This window comes from Lontra canadensis, unplaced genomic scaffold (genome assembly GCF_010015895.1).
Source record: "Lontra canadensis isolate GAN:19392208 unplaced genomic scaffold, GSC_riverotter_1.0 scaffold6, whole genome shotgun sequence".
Classification (NCBI taxonomy): domain Eukaryota; kingdom Metazoa; phylum Chordata; class Mammalia; order Carnivora; family Mustelidae; genus Lontra; species Lontra canadensis.
The window spans coordinates 12,282,915-12,302,379 of NW_022631000.1; the positions used below are offsets into that span (position 1 = coordinate 12,282,915).

General features: G+C 49.8%; 1 protein-coding gene across 1 annotated transcript; it reads left to right on the forward strand.

Moving 5' to 3' along the window:
- The first annotated feature begins 1,454 nt into the window (after nt 1-1,454).
- On the forward strand, nt 1,455-16,288 carry TAGLN3 (transgelin 3). The gene is made up of 4 exons (XM_032852182.1): nt 1,455-1,782; nt 2,932-3,106; nt 14,302-14,404; nt 15,804-16,288. The coding sequence occupies exons 1-4, from the start codon at nt 1,603-1,605 to the stop codon at nt 15,943-15,945; spliced, it is 600 nt and encodes a 199-aa protein (XP_032708073.1). The 5' UTR covers nt 1,455-1,602; the 3' UTR covers nt 15,946-16,288.
- Nucleotides 16,289-19,465: the final 3,177 nt, after the last annotated feature.

The following is a 19,465-nucleotide window of genomic DNA, read 5'->3' on the forward strand; positions in this document are numbered from 1 at the left end:
ACTGAGCAAACTGTCCCAGGGGAAAGAGCTCTATTTGATTCCTCTCCAGTGCAGTACTTGGCACCATTAAGCACTCAAAAAATATTTGCTGAATGAACCAAAAGAACATATTTTGGGGTGATTTTCTCATGAAAAGTACCCAGAGACCTACACAACGCCAATGAGACCTTACCCCTGCCCCCAAGTGCTTTACAGTCTAGGAAAGCTGATTGCCCAGCTCTTTGTCAGTTATAAAAGTTTCAGGGGCACCTGGGTGGCTCAGTGGGTTAAGCCTCTGCCTTCGGCTCAGGTCATGATCTCAGGGTCCTGGGATTGAACCCCGCATTGGGTTCTCTGCTCCCTCTCTCTGCCTGCCTCTCTGCCTACTTGTGATCTCTGTTTGCCAAATAAATAAATAAAATCTTAAAAAAAATTTTTTTTTTCAGGCCAACCCGGGTCTAAGTTGATTTGTCCTGAGGTCTTGTTTGACCCAATACTCAGTCCCCCCCCGGGGGGCAGCATGCCAGTGGGGCCTGCTAGGTCCTTAACTACAATAGACAGATGAAATGCTCACACTCTTATCAACACCTTTCACTCCACGAGTCTCTTAGCACATTGACATTGAGCCCTGTTTAATTGAGGAAACATGCTCCTAGTATCTTTCGATTAAAAATAGCATTAAAAAGGTGCATTCTTTGGTTAAGTCAAACTGAGACACCACAGTTTCGCACGAGGATGGAAGTTTCTGGATGGAATCTGGCCGGCAGCTTCACAAGTGAATGGTTGCGGCTCTCCGCTCCTCCCTCGGGTCCAGCCCGACAACTGTTACCTCAGGGCACAGGGAAAGTGGTTTGGCAACTCCCGACAGATGGACAGCTGACAGGATGGACCCTCCCCCAGGCCCCAGGCCCCCCGCAGCTGTGTGCTGGTCGGGTAGACAATCCGCCCCGTCTCCCGCAGAGGAGGGGAAAGAATTGTGCGGCTCTCAGCGGGAGGGAGGCGGGCGGGCTTGAGTGACACAGGAGAGGGCCGGGGCTTTTTGCACGGCTCTTAGCAACGACCCGGGCCTGACCCTCCTCAGCCAGGAGAAAATCGAATCAGTGCACCCTTCTTCCAGGCGCCACGCAGCCGCAGACGCTGAACGTCAAGGCGGCCTGCCTTCCTGCCTGTTCATGACCTGCTCTCTCCCATCCCAGGGTCTCTGCCTCTGCAAAGCGCTTCTGGAGAGGGGGAGTCACGACCACCACCCAGCGCCCCCCTCCCCCCCTCGCGGCTGCCGGGGGGGCTCGGCCTAGACTGTGAGTCCGAGCGCATCATCTCATCTCATCCCATCTCATCCCATCGACAGGCGGGACCGAGAGGGGCGTTCCGGCGCCCCTGGACCAGCAGGAGCTTTATTCTAGAGTCACCGGCGCGTGGCTGCGCTGTTCTTTCGCGTTGGTAGGTGAAACCCCAGCGGCTTCATTGGCTCCTCGATTTAAACCACGCCCGGCTTTCTGCCCGCTCCTGCTGCTGCTGGGCCAGACCGCCCAGCCCCGCACGTCCCAGCCCCGCTCGCAGGGAGCCCGGGGCCGCCGCTGCTATTGTGTGGATGCCGCGCGTGTCCTCTCTTGTCTTCCAGAGATGGCTAACCGGGGCCCGAGCTACGGCTTAAGCCGAGAGGTGCAGGAGAAGATCGAGCAGAAGTACGACGCGGACCTGGAGAACAAGCTGGTGGACTGGATCATCCTGCAGTGCGCCGAGGACATAGAGCACCCGCCCCCCGGCCGGGCTCATTTTCAGCAATGGTTAATGGACGGGACGGTAAGGCCGGAGCGGTCCTGCTTGCCGGGGCAGTGGGCTGGGAAGCCCTCCAGGGCTTTCTCTTCCAAGGCGAGGCTGCGGGAGGGGCTGCGGCTGCCAATCTCTGTGTCTCCCCGGGTGGGCACGGGCATGCCTTTATTCCTCAGGGTTGAGGAGCTGGGCTCCCGCACAATTCCCTAGATGGCTTAGAGGATTCTGCGCCCACCGGATACAGGGCAGCTTCCTTTGGAGTTCTTGCCAAATTAGAAGCCTTTTTGCTTTTTCCAGTGGGAATGGAGATAAGGATTTCCCTTCCCTGTCTCCAGCTTTTGGGTCCCTCAGCTCTTGGAGAGTCATTTTCCCTCCCCGCCCAGGGAGTGGGTTAGTTAGTTACAAAGTACAACAAAGGAAGGGGTCAGGGAGACTAAACACGTTCCCATACTTCCCTTCTGTCTGGGAGCCCTGCTGTCTGGGGGTCCCGAATGTCTGTTGAATGCATGGGTTCTCGAGAAACTAAAGGGAATCCTTATTTGAGAACTGCTTTTCTGATCAGAGGCTCTGGTGTGTTTGGGGGCTGGGGACTGCTGATTCCCAAAAGCCCAGCTTTTCCCTGCAGGCTGTGATTTACTGTTACGTAACAGCTGCTCCCCGCTTCTGCCAGGTTTCCCAGGACTTGGGTTAGGGGCAACTAGGAGGATGGTACCTGGTTCGGTTATTTTATACATCGTTGGCACATATGCGATGAATTATTGAAGCCTGATTCTGATCTGCCTTTTGATAAAAGAGATAGTATTAGATTCTATTATTTGACCTCCCCTCCCTCCGTTGAAAATCTGCAATCACGGTCTCATCACCACACATTTTTCCCTATTTGTAAACATTCTTTCCCTCCCCCAGAGGAAGGAAGGGAGGAGCAAGGAGGGAAGGGGATTCCTAGGCTGCAGGACCTGCTTAGAGTCTGGAACAGCTCAGGGAGTGAGGCCGCCTGGGTCTTTGGGATTTGGCATGGGAACCCGGCCACCCAGCCCTGAGCCAGTGCCTTCCTAGGGCGCAAGACTTGTTCCAGCCCAAACCTGTAAGCTGTGCCCTGTAGGGCCTGGATTCACTTGCATCCGTGATGGGATGCGTACAAAAAGAAACCCTGATTTTGTCTCCCCTTTCTCCCTTCAGGTCCTGTGCAAGCTGATAAACAGTCTATACCCACCAGGACAGGAGCCCATTCCCAAGATCTCCGAGTCAAAGATGGCTTTTAAGCAGATGGAGCAAATCTCCCAGTTCCTAAAAGCTGCAGAGATCTATGGCGTCAGGACCACGGACATTTTTCAGACGGTGGATCTGTGGGAAGGTAAACAGCCCTTGGGCCTTTGGGATTGCCCCCCCTCCCCCTCTACTTTGTCCATCTCTTTGTGAAACCTGCTCCCACTGTTCTTCCCTGGGCCCATGTGTGCCCCTGTGGCGGGGAGTGCAGGGGGGTGGGGTTATCCGCTGCCCGGACCCAGGGGCACTGTTAGCCTACCCCTTTGTGATGATCTATTGAAAAGAGTCCCCTCCTCTGAGGGAACACACACCCCGAGGACATGGCAGGGACCTCAGCAAGCTAGGGTGGAAACGGAGGCCTCTGCTGCGAGGAAGCTAAAATGGTTACATGGATGTCGTTCATTCCCATGACCCCTCCCACAACGTACTCTTGCAGAACAAATGGTAGCTCCTGGAAGAGAAGGGGGTTGGTAAGCATGCTTCTGACTCACCAGCAGCGGGGCTTCCAGACAAAGCCGCCAGGCGCAGTTGTGTCATTCAATCTGAGAAAGCAAGAGCACCCCGACCTTTTACTAAACTGTTGTCAGAGGGCTTGGGGACTCCAGATATGTATTCCGCTCAGGAAGTGTGACACATGATTCTTTCTTTCACATTTGTGACTTGACTGAAGGAGTCTTATGAGGCATAAAAATCAAATCCCATTTCTGGACGTATTTAACCAACCACTGTTATCGGGGAAAATGCTGTGACTGGAGACAGTGTCCAAGAATTTGAGACCCATGGTTATAGGGCCTCGTGTCCCCCTTGAGCCCAAATGTGTGTGCCCCTCCGTGCAACTGTCCCATGTGAAGCCGGCCAGGCTCTGGAGATACAGAGCCTCGTGCTCGCTGGCCCTGGGTGTTATCAGCGGTTCTACCCATAGGATGCCCAGTGCAGTGGTATTTCCTGTGTCTTTCACATGCCAGTTATTAGAATCCCAAGACCCCCGTCAGGTTACCTGTGTTTGCCATTACGGAGGAACTCAGATATCCGGTCCTTTGGGACTGGTGTGGGACTTTGGGGATGCTCACCTCCACATCCTCGTGGATGTCACAGGTGAGGCTTGGTTTCTGCTCTTTAGATCAAAACGAGGATGATTTTCCCAGCAATAAAGATAGTGGTGCCTGTGGACGGTTTCCCATGCAGGAGGCAAGTGGAAGGCCTTTACTGTGTATTGCCAATCAGTATTCCTACAATTCTATGGAGTGTTGTTAATTTTCCCATTTCCTAGAAGACGATGCAGAAGCTTGCCTATAATTACTTGTTCCACCATATGGCCAGGAACTAGCAGCAGAGCGGGGACTCAAAGCTGGTCTCTCTGATGCTGGGAGGATAGGGCCTCAACCCGTAAGCCGTGCCATGCTCTGATCGTCTCTGTCTCCTTCACCTGCACCAGGAGCGGGTTGTTGAGTCCCAGCAGTGACTGAGGAAGATGGAGATGAGGGGGTGGAGTCAGGGGTCTGTGGGACAGAATGATGGAGCCCCCGCACTAGGCAGTTCTTGTGAATAGAAGAGTGAGCCCCCCAGGTACCGAAAGTGTGTAGGAAGAGGAAGAAAGTGGGAGGTCTGTGGGAGATGGGGACCCCGAGTGTGCTTTCCTGTCTTTACGTGACTGAGGCTGTCTTACTTGCCTTTGCACGTTTATCCAAGACCATGCAGGGAAACTTTATCTCCAGGAGGGGCTGGCAGTGAAGAGGAGGGTTCGAGGGAGCACTGGATCCCTGATTACAGAGCAGGGGGAGGTCTACAGCGCCTGTCCCAGCCCTGTATGTTCATATTTCTTAAGGGAAAGGGAGGTCAAGAAGCAGAAGGGAGACTGACTGTGGCAGCCCAAGGTAAGGTAGTGGACGGGCGGGCTCCAGGCCAGGTTAATGCTGCTAGAAAACAGGAGATGAGGCAGATACTGAGGAGTCTCATCCCCGGGGGAAAAAGTATGGACCTCGAGAGGCAAAGAAGGGGACTCCCTCCGAGGTGTTGTGGCTGACCTGGTATGTAGGTAGGCATGGCTGACAATAGGAAAGTGGATGCTTAGGGGTGTCCAAATGGCCTCTGGCGGCCCCCTCCATGGGACACTGAGGACTGAGGTTCAGGAAGAGTCCTAAGCATTATAGGGGATGTTCAGGATCACTGACAGAGGCTCAGGCCAGGGCTGGTTACCGTACCGTGGGGCGAGGGGTGGCAAGGCAGGTGGCTCCGGGCAGAGAAGGGAGGGGCAGAGCTGCCTCGAGCAAGGCCAGGGTGAGACCCGTCGGACAGCAGAGTGGACCAAGGGATGAGACTGGGTCCTTTTTGCCAGAGCCCGCTGTGGCTCAGGAGCAACCGGAGGGCTGGCATGTGTCTGCGTGCCTACGAGGGTGTGCGTGTTTATACATACAGCTATTGAATCAGCCGTTTGCTTAGCTCCCTGCCACATTTTCCCAGCGTTCTGCCGGTGGTTTTCAGTTTATTGCTATTCACCCGATTCCATGCCCTGTGGCTGCGGTGGCTGTGGCTGCCGCCAGTCCAACCTTCTTCACCTGGGGACTTCTTTTCCTCCTCTGCTTCCTGCTCCCTGTCTTCCCTGTTTGGCATCTTCCCAGCAGGGGTCTGTTGCCCTTGGCCACCCAGTGACTCCATGGGGCTCTGATGTTGTAGATGAATAAAGCCGCAGGAGCCCAGGCTTGCCGAGTGCCTTCTCATTTGGGGTTCTGTTTTTTAGAGAGGCAGGCGCCCCAAATGGACCCATTGTCCTGAAACCCCTTTTTAGAGGCACAGTCGAATGTTTGAAATGGACTTGGGAGCTACCAGAATAAAAGGTTCAGGGCTTTGAAAAGGAGCTCAGGGCTCAATGGCCCAGAAAACAACCCAAGCACAGGGATATTAGAGACAAAGCTACTAAGGTTCCCCTGGGAGGAAGCTGGGGGTGAGCAATCCCTTTCAGGGCTGGGGAAGAATCGAGGGCTGAGGGCCGCTTAGAGGACTGGAGAAGTCTTTCTCTTGGATGATGGAAGGTCAATGCCTGGCAGGTTCCGGATTTGCTACGGGTACCCGGAAGGGGTGTCTCAACTGCCCATGACTCAGGAGAGCGACGTCAGTGTCTTTCCTGTGGAGGGAAAGTGAGAAGGAGAAAAGGAAGGAGCAGGAAAAGGAGGTGTGTGAGAGAGACAGAGAGAGAGAGAATGAGAGAGAACACGTGAGAGCTAGGGAATGTACTGGTCAGAAAGACTCAAAGAAAACTTACCCTGGAAACTGGTAGAATACAGATTTCTGAGTCAGAAATTAGACTGCCTTGTTCACATCTCAACTCCACCACCTCTCAGTGAACTTTTCCAAGCTTCGACTTTCTCAGCTGTAAAATGGGGTAATAGTGTCTATTTCACAGGGTTGACATGAGGATGGAATGGGGTGATGCATTAGAAAGTACTTAGCATAGTGGCTGGTGATCGTTGAACATAATGTATGGTGGCAGTGTGAAAATGACTGTTGTCGAGGCGCCTGGATGGCTCAGTGGGTTAAGCCTCTGCCTTTGGCTCAGGTCATGATCTCGGGGTCCTGGGATCAAGCCCCACATCAGGCTCTCTGCTCAGCGGGGAGCCTGCTTCCCTCTCTCTGCCTGCCTCTCTGCCTACTGGTGATCTCTCTGTCAAATAAAAAAAAAAAAATCTTAAAAAAAAAAAAGAAAATACTGTTGTCATTATTGGCCTGTTCTTTTGTAGGAGAAATGGACAATGAGGGCGGGAGGAGCAAGGCTAGAAAGGCGCATGTTCTGTCTTGGAACAGATGGAGTTCGTGAATGGTTTCAGGCAGAAGCTGGTGGGGTTGCCTGGATGACATTTTCTCTCTGTCATCGGTGGTGTCTTCACTGCATCAGCCATTCTCCATCACAGAGGGGCTGGCTTTGCACGTCTCCTTTTTGTCTTTTTTCCATCTCGTGGTCATTACCCTCTTGATGTCTTTCCGTGCAGTATATATGGCTTTGCCAATTCCAGACCCCAGAGATCTTTTTTTTTTTTTTTTAAGATTTTATTTATTTATTTGACAGAGATCACAAGAAGGCAGAGAGGCAGGCAGAGAGAGAGGGGGAAGCGGGCTCTCTGCTGAGCAGAGAGCCCGATGCGGGGCTCGATCCCAGGACCCTGGGATCATGACCTGAGCCGAAGGTAGAGGCTTTAACCCACTGAGCCACCCAGGTGCCCCAAGACCCCAGAGATCTTGGTGGAAAGAGCATGAGTTTGGAGTTAGGCAGATGGGTTGAAACTACTTCTGCATCCCAGCTTTATCAACTTGTTTAAGTGCTTAGCTTCTGAGTGTCTCAGTTTCCTTCTCTGTAAGTAGGTCTAGTGTCTTTCTCAGAGGGTTTTTGTAAGGACTAAATGTGTAAAATGCCTAGCACAATGCCTGGCTAATAGACACCCAATACATGTTGGCTTCCTTCCCCTATTACAAGACCACCAGCAACTAACCTTTTGGTTTCTTGGCATCACCACACAGTGAGCAAGCCTTAGGCAGGGAGAATTCCAGAATGCTCAAGCAGGCAAGACTCAAAGATCAATCCAGTCTGATGACTTTTCTCAGCTGTCCTACTGACAAGGGTCCTGGACGTGTGGTTCTGCCCTGGCTCCCTGTTCCCCTTCCATGATGACAAGGAGTTAGGGAGGAGTGTGGTGTATATTGGGGGTAGGACTGCCTGGAAGGTCCAAATATACTCCCTGGGGAGGTGCTGCTGTGTGTGTGTCATTCCTTCACAGCAAGAGCTATGAGATTTCACCCAACTTGAGAGACATTTTGGGATCTTGTGATGTACCTGTAGTGACCTGAGTCATCCCACATGCCTGTTGCCAGCAGCCTCCTTTTCCGTCAGAAGAGCCGCCAGCGCCACTCCCACAAGTGCTGCTCGTGATCATGTTTGGCAGGGTTTTCCTTCAGCAGTGGTTCCCAGCCTCTGGGACCCATCAGAATCACCTGGCAGGCTCAGGAAAACACAGCCCCAGAATTTCTGAGGCATTAAATCTGGGGTAAGACCCAGGAATTTGGATTTCATACCAATTCATAGGTGATGCTATTTCTGCTGGCCTGGGAACCCCACTTTGAGAACCACCGCCTGACAGAGTGTCCCCAGGAAGGCAAGCAACAAAAATTTATAAAACTCACAGAGCAGGCCCATTCTGTTCTCTGACATTTCTCCTTTGACCTCTACCTTGAGTAGCGAACTGGGGTCATGCCTAAGTTATTACTCAGGGAAATAAGAAATGGTTCCAGAAAGATGAAAAAGGTCAGTATTCCAGGAATAACAAAGATGAGTTAAGACTGATTAAAAAAAAAGAAAGAAAGAAAAGAAAAAAAAATGGAAGTAGCTCTGAAGCAAAGAGTTTGGACTACAAACTGTAAAAAAACTTTCAGTATTGAAAGTAGAATGTCCAGTCTGATATCACCCACCCAAATGACCTTTTTCTGGTCTTTTTTATTTCTCTTTCACCCTTCCGATTATTTTTTTCTTCCCAAAGACATACATAAGATATCATGAAAGTAATAAACAAAATTCAAGAGAGAGAAAACCCTTAAGTATCCCTGGTGGTGGGACGCCTGGGTGGCTCAGTTAAGAATCCAACTCTTTTTTTTTTTTTAAAGATTTTATTTATTTATTTGACAGACAAAGATCACAAATAGGCAGAGAGGCAGCCAGAGAGAGAGAGGGGGGAGCAGGCTTGAGCACGATGTGGGGCTTGATCCCAGGACCCTGAGATCATGACCTGAGCTGAAGGCAGAGGCTTTAACCACTGAGCCACCCAGGTGCCAATTCTTTCTTTCTTTCTTTTTCTTTTTTTTTTTTTTAAAGATTTTATTTATTTATTTGATAGAGATCACAGGTAGGCAGAGAGAGAGGAAGGGAAGCAGGCTCCCTGCTGAGCAGAGAGCCTGATGCGGGGCTCAATCCCAGGACCCTGGGATCATGACCTGAGCTGAAGGCAGAGGCTTTAACCCACTGAGCCACCCAGGCTCCCCCCAGGTGCCAATTCTTGATCTCAGCTCAGGTCTTGATCTCAGTTCAGGTCTTGATTTCAGGGTCTCAAGTTCAAGCCCCACACTGGGTTAAAAAAAAAAAAATCCCAGTTGGGGGTGGGGCAGGGACCTGACAATACAGCACCCTTTGCCCCAGCCCTCAGAGGTTATCATTTCATAGTCAGGTGGGCAAGACCACACCTGGGGAAACACATTCTGTGATAAGGCAGGAGAAAGGGCACACCCAGATGTGGAGACTCTCTCAGAAAAGGCTGGCCAGCTGAGATGAGGGAGACTACTGTGCTGCACCACTGTCTCATTTTCCACAATTCCAAATCTCATATCAGCCCCTCCCATAAGAGGAGGCTAGAAGACTCCTTGTTGCTGGATCAAAACGCTGAGCTGTTCGTGGACCTGGTGCCTCCTACTCCCTGTGTCACTTCCCCTTTTAATGACCAGTGGTCTCATTTTTAGGTCACCACCAAGGACTCAGCATCTAGAAAATCCCCAGCACTTTTAAGACCGTTCTTTTTTTTTCTTGGAAGAAAAGCCTTCAGCAGTGGTTTTCAAGTTGTCTTGCCAAATATCTTTGGTAGCTTTCAGGGAGCAAAGAGATTGCATGGTGCTAGGATTCTGAGCTGGCTCCCGACTTCGATCGGAGCCCTTCTAATTATTGACTTTACCATTTGATTTTGTGGAAGATAGCTCTGAAGGGAGGAGTTATTGCTTAAGGAGTGTTACGTAGTAACTTACCATGTGCCAGACATGACGATGTTTTTAAAAAAAACGGAAAACTAGGGCGCCTGGGTGGTTCAGTGGGTTAAGCCTCTGCCTTCAGCTCAGGTCATGATCTCAGGGTCCTGGGATTGAGTCCCGCATCAGGCTCTCTGCTCAGCAGGGAGCCTGCTTCCCCTCTCACTCTGCCTGTCTCTCTGCCTCCTTGTGATCTCTCTCTCTCTCTCTTTCTCTCTGTCTGTCAAATAAATAAAAAATAATATCTTTAAAAAAAAGCGGGGGGAACCAAAGTGCCAGGGCAGGGGTGCCTATCCATCTGGCTGTATCAGAATCATCCCAGGAGATCGCTCTAGAATCTGAGCTGTTAAGAACAGTCTAGTTTGAGAGTCATCATGTTTCTCAAACTTAACCGATGGTATAAACTGCCTAGGGAGATGATTAAAAATATGAAATTCCAGAGCTTCCACCCCATGCCTGCCGAATTTCCCATCTCTCAGGGGAGTGATGTCAAAATTCATATTTTTGAGGAGATCTCCCCCATAGCATCTCATAAGTAGTCCAAGAGGCTTGGAAAAACTCCTGAAGTGTCATGTTCTAGGCAGGTGGTGACAAGATTCACAGATGCTCCTTGACCTCATTGTTCCTCTAGACATTGAGTATGTGACCCCAAGTTACAGAAAGTCTTTGCAAATGGCCCCCTCTCTCCAGCAGCATGGGATCTGGAATTCTGAACTGGTAAGAGACAGGAGGCTAGAAAAGGACCCTTGGGCCATTCCACCAATCCGAGAATGCTGGAGCTCCTCATAAAGAACATCTGTTAGAAAGCCAACCAGACACGTCAGGAAAATCAGCTAGACAAGGTAGAGAGGCAGATTTCTGTTCATAGTGTTACTTAGAATCTTGGCAATGAGGAACTTGACTGGCACGCTGATGGGGGACTCTACCCCCGCCAACTCTTCCTCTTGCTATAACCTTATTTGAGTTGAGACCTGGAGAAATTTTTCCAGACAAAAACACTCAAAGACTTTACCAAGGGTTGGTACCCTTGCACTAATGGGGACCAAGGACTGTGACCCAGTTTTGTCCCCCTGTGCATTCTCTCTAGCCTTGGCACTGAAGCAGCCACTGCCACCCCTTCAAATCATCTCTGATCACCGAGGACCGTGGCACCGCAACCAGCCTGTGATGGGGACCCATGGGAAATGGTGGCCTGGTGGACTGTTTGCAGACTTTGCATTCTGACACCTGAGCCAGAGTCAGGCTCTGGTTTACTTGCTGAGTGACTGGGCCTGTTCACTAACCTCCCTGAATTAGGTTTCCTATCCCTACACCGGAGGCAATAATATCAATTCCATTGGGTTGATGTCATGTATAATAAAGTGTCTAGCCTTGAATTTATAGCAAATCTCTCTCCTTGGGACCTTTCTTGAGAAAAACTTCTCCAGGGCACCTGGGTGGCTCAGTGGCTTAAAGCTTCTGCCTTTGGCTCAGGTCATGATCTCAGGGTCCTGGAATCCGGTCCTGCATCGGACTCTCTGCGGGGAGCCTGCTTCCCCTTCTCCTTCTCTGCCTGCCTCTCTGCCTACTTGTGATCTCTGTCTGTCAAACTAAAAAAAAAGAAAAAGAAAAAGAAAAACTTCTCCAACGTGTCCCTGTCAAATGCAGAACTCCTTCCCTAGCTTCTTCTGCCCCCAATCATGTCGTTGCTCCCTCTTCCACTCTCCAGGGTGAGGGTGGGTGGGTTGCTGGATGTCTTACCGTTGCCCCCAACGTTTTTTTCTCCTTCCTGCCTGGGTCCATGCAGTATGCACACCAGCTAGTGACTCCGGAAGGAGGCTGGGTGTGTGCACTAACACAGCTGGCTGCTGTGCCCCTGGCCGCGGGGTCGTATCTGTGGCTGACTTGCTGGGTGTCAGGCTGCACAGTGCCCCAGCTCCAGGGCTCAGCAGACCTGCTCTTTCCATCCAGCAGAAACAGACATCCTGTGTGCTCCTTGTACAGAGCAGAGCTAAGTGATGCACTCTAACCTTCCTGAATCTCCCTGTGTTTTTTTTTTTTTTTAAAGATTTTATTTATTTGTTAGAGAGAGAAAGAGAGCGTGGGAGCGCAGGCAGACAGAGTGGCAGGCAGAGGAAGAAGCAGGCTCCCTGCCGAGCAAGGAGCCCGATGTGGGACTCGATCCCAGGACCCTGGGATCATGACCTGAGCCGAAGGCAGCTGTTTGACGAACTGAGCCACCCAGGCGTCCCTCCCTGCGTTTAATCATTGTTCTAGGCTCCCTTCACTGGCTCGCTATTTAAAGAGCAGACCCTCTCCCTATCTCTTTCCAGATTGATCCTTCAGAACATTATCACTACAGCTCTAGTAAAAAAAAAAAAAAGGGATCGCATTACACAGTGATGATTAGAGAAAAGCTTTTTATCTGTGGAGATCAGTCACTCTCTAACCACCTCGGGGCTTGCTCTCGTGTCTCACTATTCCCTGTGCCCTCCTCTGCCCATCTGCTGCCACACACTCTGACCTGCACCACCCCCACCCCCACCCCCAGGCGCTCCTTGCACCCGGGGTCTCTCCTCTGACAGCTCTGCCTCCAGGCAGCTGTCTGCCACCCACCCTCGCCTCAGAATCCCGGAAATCACTCTGAGGTTAATGGGGTGGGGAAGAAAAGTGAGGGAAGGAGGATCTGCTATCTCTCTCTCCTCGTTGAATAGATGGACATCCTGAACGGAACCTCCTCTGTGGGCCTTAATGGTTTGTTTCATGAGAGTTTTACTCCGGTCTTGCTCTCCGTCTGCCTCTCTCCTGTAATTCTGTATTCCCTGGTGACCGAGCTGCAGCAGCCCGGCTGGGAAGACCACAGATGGTTCACTCAGTGCAAAGTGGGCCTTTTTTTTTAAAAAAAGATTTATTTATTTGAGAGTGAGAGGGAGCGAGTGCATGAATGGAGGAGGGAGCAGAGGGAGTGGATCTCAAGCAGACTCCCCGCTGAGCATGGAGCCTGAGATCTCGACCTGAGCCGAGACTGAACATCAAAGGCTTCACAGTCTGAGTCCCCCCAGGCACCCCCAAGGAGGGCCTTCTAGTATTTCTTTCTTTCTTTTAAAGATTTTATTTATTTAGGGTGCCTGGGTGGCTCAGTGGGTTAAGCCTCTGCCTTCAGCTCAGGTCATGATCTCAGGGTCCCGGGATCGAGTCCTGCATCGGGCTCTCTGCTCAGCGGGGAGCCTGCTTCTTCCTCTGTCTGTCAAATTAAAAAAATAATAATAAAATAAAAGATTTTATTTATTTATTTGACACAGAGAGAGAGAGATCACAAGTAGGCAGAGAGGCAGACAGAGAGGGGAAGCAGGCTCCCCGCTGAGCAGGGAGCCCGATGCGGGGCTCGATCCCAGGACCCTGAGATCATGACCTGAGCCGAAGACAGAGGCTTAACCCAATGAGCCACCCAGATGCTCCAACACTTGCCGTTAACTTTCATAGCTTGACCCGCCCCCCCACCTGCCCTGCTGAACGCTGCTCTCCTTTCTAACTAACCCTGTGCCTTGAGCTTTGCTCTCCACACTCCACACATCTGGTTCTCAGTCGGTGCTGACCGCACGGTAGCATCTTTCCCAGTCCAGGGCCTGGCAGTCAGCTGGAAGGGAGGAAAGGCAGAAAGACGGGAGGAACAGGCTGACTTGTAGGGCCAGTGGTCTTCTCTGTGGGTTCAGGGCCACGGGGCTCCTCAGATAACCATGTTCCTTCTCCCACTGTGTGAAGGGGGACAACACACACATCTCTCTCTCTCTCTCTCTCTCTCTCTCTCTCTCTCTCACACACACACACACACACACACACACGCCCCACAAGCCAGCTATGTATCATCTCTGTTTAGCTCCTTCCAGGCTGCACAAAATAAAGGGCCTCTCGTTTGTGTCACATCGAGTGCTTTCTGTGTTGATTGGCTTTCCTTCGCGTGCATGTCTCCAGCCCCAAGACCCAAGTGAGTACTCCATGGGAGGCACTTGGGTGATTTTAGACCCGTTTAACCCAGAGAAAGTGAAAGAGAGGAGGCACCTGGGGTTAGGCGCATTTAAGTCATCCAAAACAACTTCTTTCTAGTTTCCTCCCCGCCCCCGCCTTCAGTCCTGAGGAAAATCCTCTTCTGTGGACCAGCTTGCAAGCCTAGCCACAGGCTTTCCCCTAGCCACAGCCTCTAGAACCCACGGTGGTGAGGGCCTCTGCCCAGGGCAGGGACCTCCCTGTATCTGAACAGATAGGAGTTTGGAATGTTTTACTCATATGGCAACTCTGTAAGGATGAGAAACTGGGCAAGTCACACAGAGAGTAGGAAGGTGATTTTTTGATCCCTCCTGGGTAGTTCTGCTACAGTTATCTTCACGGCTTGGAGAAGTGTTTGCTATCCCCCTCCCTGGGATGGGATTGCCAACAGCCTCCTATCAGAACTTCCTTTCCAGAGGGCCAGCCCCATCCTTCCAGATTCCTCAGCCCTGACACAGGCTTGGCCCTCATTTCTCTGTTGGCTTGCAGGGAAGGACATGGCAGCCGTGCAGAGGACCCTGATGGCTCTCGGCAGCGTCGCAGTCACCAAGGATGATGGCTGTTATCGGGGAGAGCCATCCTGGTTTCACAGGTGAGTATCACTTCCTGCTTCTTTGTACCCCGCTGACCCCCCGCAGAGGAAGATCCTACTAGAGAGAGCATCTGAAGCCTCAGAGGTTGATACGACATAAAGTCCTTAGGGGCAAGCACTCCTGGTCCCCCAGCTGATACCTGAGAGTGAGGAAAGACCCATGCTGCCATGAGGCCAACAGCCCACCCAGGGCAGACTTGGTTGAGTGTTTCCTGCTAGATACTGGGACCCTCGGGCTTGGGCCATGCTCTTTCTCAAGAGGCCGAGTAGGACTGGCTGGTTTTTCTCAGAGGGGGCTTGAGCTCTGAACTTGGTTTTATTATGATCTAAGAAGCCCCAAGTCAACTCATTTATCCATTTATTCTTGCTCTCGATGAAGGGAAAATGTGCCCTGGTTTGTGCCTGTTGTCCCAGTGCACTTATTGACAATGGTCACTTTCACTTTCAAGGGTGGCCTGGTCTGGATAACGTCTTATGTGGTCATGTCAGTAAAGGATTGATTTTGCGGCTGTTGTTGCTGTTTTTAGGGGTGGGGGGAAGCAAGCGAACATAAACTCAACCCAGTAGCTCAGTGGGCGATGAGGACAAAAGAGCACTTTGTAGAAGATAACTGACCCTACATTTCCCTACTCGCTCCTTCTTCTTCTAGACGTTATAAAAAAGTACAAGTTTAAATGCATCTGGTCCAAAAACCTCCTAGATGCTGGCTAGTGGAAACTCTGGTTTTAGTCCCCCCTTTGTTAGTGACATACCGTGGTTTATATGACCCATAAAACCAAAATTACCCACTCTCTGGCTCTTTACTGAAGCTTGCTGACCTCTGGTGAAGAGTACAAAGCGTTTCCTCCTTGACTCCTAGGTCCTGTGGCTCTAAAACGGGAGCATTAATACTTGGACCGACACAGGGAAAGGTGGATTGGGATTAATGACCTGCTTTGTAAGAAGAGCTGTTGGTACTTTGCACAAGGGCTTGAGGTAACTGTGAGAGAGTGGGTGACAGGAAAGTTATCTGAGAGTGAAGTCTTCAGAGAGGTACCCCTAATTCTTTCATGCAAATTCTAAAAAATCATCTGGGTTCTAAGGAGTAGAGAGCTCATGTATCATGCAGCATACTTGGAGTAGGCACGGAGCTCATGATAGGACCATGGCCAGGGTAGGAGCACAGCCCAGGGTAGGAGCATAGCCCGGGGTAGGAGCATAGCTGCTATCAGTACTGTAGCTCAGTACAAGGCTTACTATTCTATTTGGTGATCTTGTGTTCTATCCAGTGACTGACAACTCCCCCCCACCCCACCCTGCCCACCACCCCAATCCAACCCTGGGCCATTCTAACTGCATATCCTGGAAAGGGTTTGAAGACTGTCAGAATGACCTGATTCCCCTCACTTCCTCTGCCCAGGAAAGCTCAGCAGAATCGGAGAGGATTTTCAGAGGAGCAGCTTCGCCAGGGACAGAACGTAATTGGCCTGCAGATGGGCAGCAACAAGGGAGCTTCCCAGGCAGGCATGACCGGCTACGGGATGCCCAGGCAGATCATGTAAGATGCCGCCTCCAGCCTCCCAGGAGAGAGGACGAATGTTCCACACCACAGTCTCTGTGATAAAGAAATAGTTAGTCACCTTCTGACCTTCTCCTCTTTCTCGAAAGCCTCCTGTTTCTGGTTTTTGCAAGTGCCGCATTTCAGCTGCAAACCCGCGTTGCCCACTGCTGCCACCTTGCGTTCATGTAGAACTATGCAAAGACTCCGCCTCCTCTTCCTGAGCTCCTCCTTGGCCCCCAAAGTCGCCTTTTGTCTGATTATTTATTTATTTATTTGCCAAAAAATGCCCCCTCCTCAACTTACTAGAACACACCTAATAAACAAATTAGTCTTGTGGCTTCAAACGTAAACTTCGTTCTTCGGGGCAGCGTCTTGGCAGGCAAGGCTGGCTTTCATTCGCTCATGGGGCCCGCAGGATGGAATTGAGTCGAAGCTGTTAGGTGGGAGCTTTGAGGAAGCCCTAAGAAGGTTGTGTTGTTTATCTTGGCAATGGCAGTAGACGTCTAGGGCGTTTAGGGATAGTTTTGCCCACTCTGACAGTCTATAGCCATGAGTTCAAGAACAAGCTCTTTGATCCCCTGGTTCAAATTTCCTATCTTGTGCTTAAGATGCTAGAATCTGAGCAGTTGGTGGGGGTGGGGGTGGGGTAGGGAGGTGGGGGGATGGGAAGGTTGCGAAGGGAGTGGGGGACACGGGAATGAGCGAACCCAAACCCCAATTCTTTAAGGGGCTCGCATATGATGCCTACGAAGTACTTGCTGGATGGGTGGTTTTATCAAATGGATGGGTGATTGTGGAAGGAAAGAGCAGTTGTCACTTCCCAACCAATAATCTTCCCCCAGCAGCGAGACCCTGGCTCTGATGCCCACACTGATACAGTTTCTTCAGAAGCCAGGAGTTAGAGGCCCGTGTTGATTGTTCCCTTACACTCATTTAGAGGATCTAAATCCCTAAAAACGGTTGGATATTGCCTAAGGCTGAGCTTTAGCTAAGATGGGATAGGTTCTACAGATTCTGTCAGCCATATAAAAATTAAGAAGGCTAATAAGCCTTGGGACCACCCAACTTAATCTTATTCTTTCTTACCAGCAGAAGCAAGAAAAAAAGTCATGCATTTAGTAAGAAAAGAAATAAGGCGTCATATCCATATAATGCTTTGTTAATTAACAAGGAAAGACAAAAACAAACGAAACTGTAGATATTGTCACCCTGTAATGGTTTGGGGGATGGCTTTCAAACTGTGTTCTCTGCAGTTCTAGGCTTCCACAGAGATTTTTATGGGATCCCCCTGGGGGGGGGGCAGCACTGCTTATAAGAGGCAAAATCCTGGGTCTCCATTCCTTCTTCAGTAAGAGCATCATGGATCTTATTTATTTTATATATTAGGATTCAGCATAAGATTTTAGAAGACTTTAAATATTATCAAAACAAGAATCAGTAAAGGAAATGAGCCTGAGTCACCTAAAGGGGCTAATGTGTCCTGTAGGAGCCCTATTGACTCTGACAGCCACTGGTGAGTTTTCTGTTTCTGGAAAGACATCACATGAACATGGCAGCTGAACACTTACCTCGAAGTCGCCACAAAAGCAAGAGAGGAAGGTTGATGAAAACCAAAAAAACTGAAATAAAACTGGGAGGGAATTCTTGGAGAGAGATGGAAGGTGGTCAGGTCCCTGTCTGGGATTGAGAGTGGGAGCGTGGGACATAGGTTTGCAAGGGGGCTGCCAGCCTTTGCCTATTCGGTTCCCCACACCACCCTGGTCCACCGCTGCTGTGCCAGAGACACGAAGAGGCAGGAAAACAGCGGAAATCAGCTCAGAGCTGGAAGGAAGTAGCCTACCAAATCTAGGGCAGTGAGTGAGGAGCCGGGGATAACACTGACTGGACTTTCAGGCACGGGGCATTTCCTCCTCTCAGCGTGAGCACCCCAGTGGCCTCAGGCTCCCACCTCTGAGTCTCTTTGCATGATGACAGCCTGGAGATGAGGCTGTTAACAAAAATTGAGGCCCTAGGGGGATGAGGTGGACTGGAGGGGTAGGAGTTAACGGAGCATGAATGTAATTCCAAAGACCACCTACCTCAACACAGTATTTCCAGCTCCTGAGAGTCCCCAGAAGCAATCCAAACTGGGGCCTGAGGCATTTTCCCCCTTTCCTCACTTTGTATTTGTAATCAAGGTAGCAATTTACTTCAGGGCAATGTGAGCTCACGGGCAGCGGGCAGCGTCTGTCCGGAAGACTCCTGAGGAACAAAAGTACCATCTACCATCAAAAGACACACCTGATCACTGTTACCCTAAGAAGCAGAATCCATGGACCAGACAGAAGAATCATTTAAAAGTCGTCTAAAAATGATAAGGGAAAATATCGGAAACATGAAGCAATAACCCATCATGAAGAAAAATCAACTGGGGATATAGAACATAAAAAAAAATAAATGAAATAATGGGGCGCCTGTGTGTCTCCATCTGTTAAACGGCTGCTTTTGGCTCAGGTTTTGCTCTCCAGGTCCTGAGTTCCAGCCCAAGTCATGCTAGGCTCCCTGCTGAGTGGGGAGTCTGCTTCTCCCTCTTCTTCTGCCCTACATGCCGGCACCCGCCCCCCCCCCCCGCTCCTGCATATGAACTTGCTCTCTATAAATAAACAAAATCTTAAAAAAAAGTGAAATAAAGATTGAGAGTAGAATGGATAAAATGAACAAGCTAATAAGTTGGAATATCAAAACAAGGCATTCTAAAAAAGATAGGCACAAATAAATGGTAAACACAAAAAAATGTTAAGTGATATGGGTCAAAAATCATGTAATTGGAATCTTAGAAGGAAAGGAAAAAGATCAATATAGGTGAGGAAAACTCTTAAGAAATGTTTTTGAGAATTTCCTGGAAATTTAAAAAAACAAACAAACAAAAAAAAGGACTTAAAGACTCAGTTTTAAAAGACAAAGATACCAAAAATAAATGATAGGAGTCCTCAGTGGGAAACATTATAGTAAAATGTAAGACCACTAAGAATAAACACAAAACTCTCAAAGGTTTTAAAAAGTAAAAGCCCATTACATATAGGGGGGAATATCATATCAACATTGAACTTCTCAGCAGTAACCTGGAGACATAAGGTGATATTTTCGAGGAGCTGAAGGGAAAAAAGAAAACATTGAACATGTAATTTTCTACATAGCAACTAATTTTTTAAGCCCAAAAATGGAGCAAAAAGACCACCTGAAAACATAATTCCATTAAGTATTTCAATTAGAAAAATATCTTACCAGGAAAATGCTATTTGATATTTGAAAGGAGGAGAAGTTAATGAGAAAACCAGGACTAAACAACAGAGAGAGAAAAAAGTTCTTTCTTTCTTCTTCTTTCTTTCTTTCTTTTTCTTTAATTTTATTTTTTCAGTGTTCCAAGATTCATTGTTTATGCACCACACCCAGTGCTCCATGCAATACGTGCCCTCCTTAAAGGAAAAGCTTATTTATAACAATCCAGGAAAGGAGAAAGAAGAGGAAAGTGTCCTGCTTGG

Coding starts and splice junctions, on each gene's coding strand:
- TAGLN3 (XM_032852182.1), top strand. CDS start 1,603: ATGGCTAACCGGGGCCCGAGCTACGGCTTAAGCCGAGAGGTGCAGGAG. Junction 1,783..2,931: donor AATGGTTAATGGACGGGACG/GTAAGGCCGGAG, acceptor TTCTCCCTTCAG/GTCCTGTGCAAGCTGATAAA. Junction 3,107..14,301: donor GACGGTGGATCTGTGGGAAG/GTAAACAGCCCT, acceptor GTTGGCTTGCAG/GGAAGGACATGGCAGCCGTG.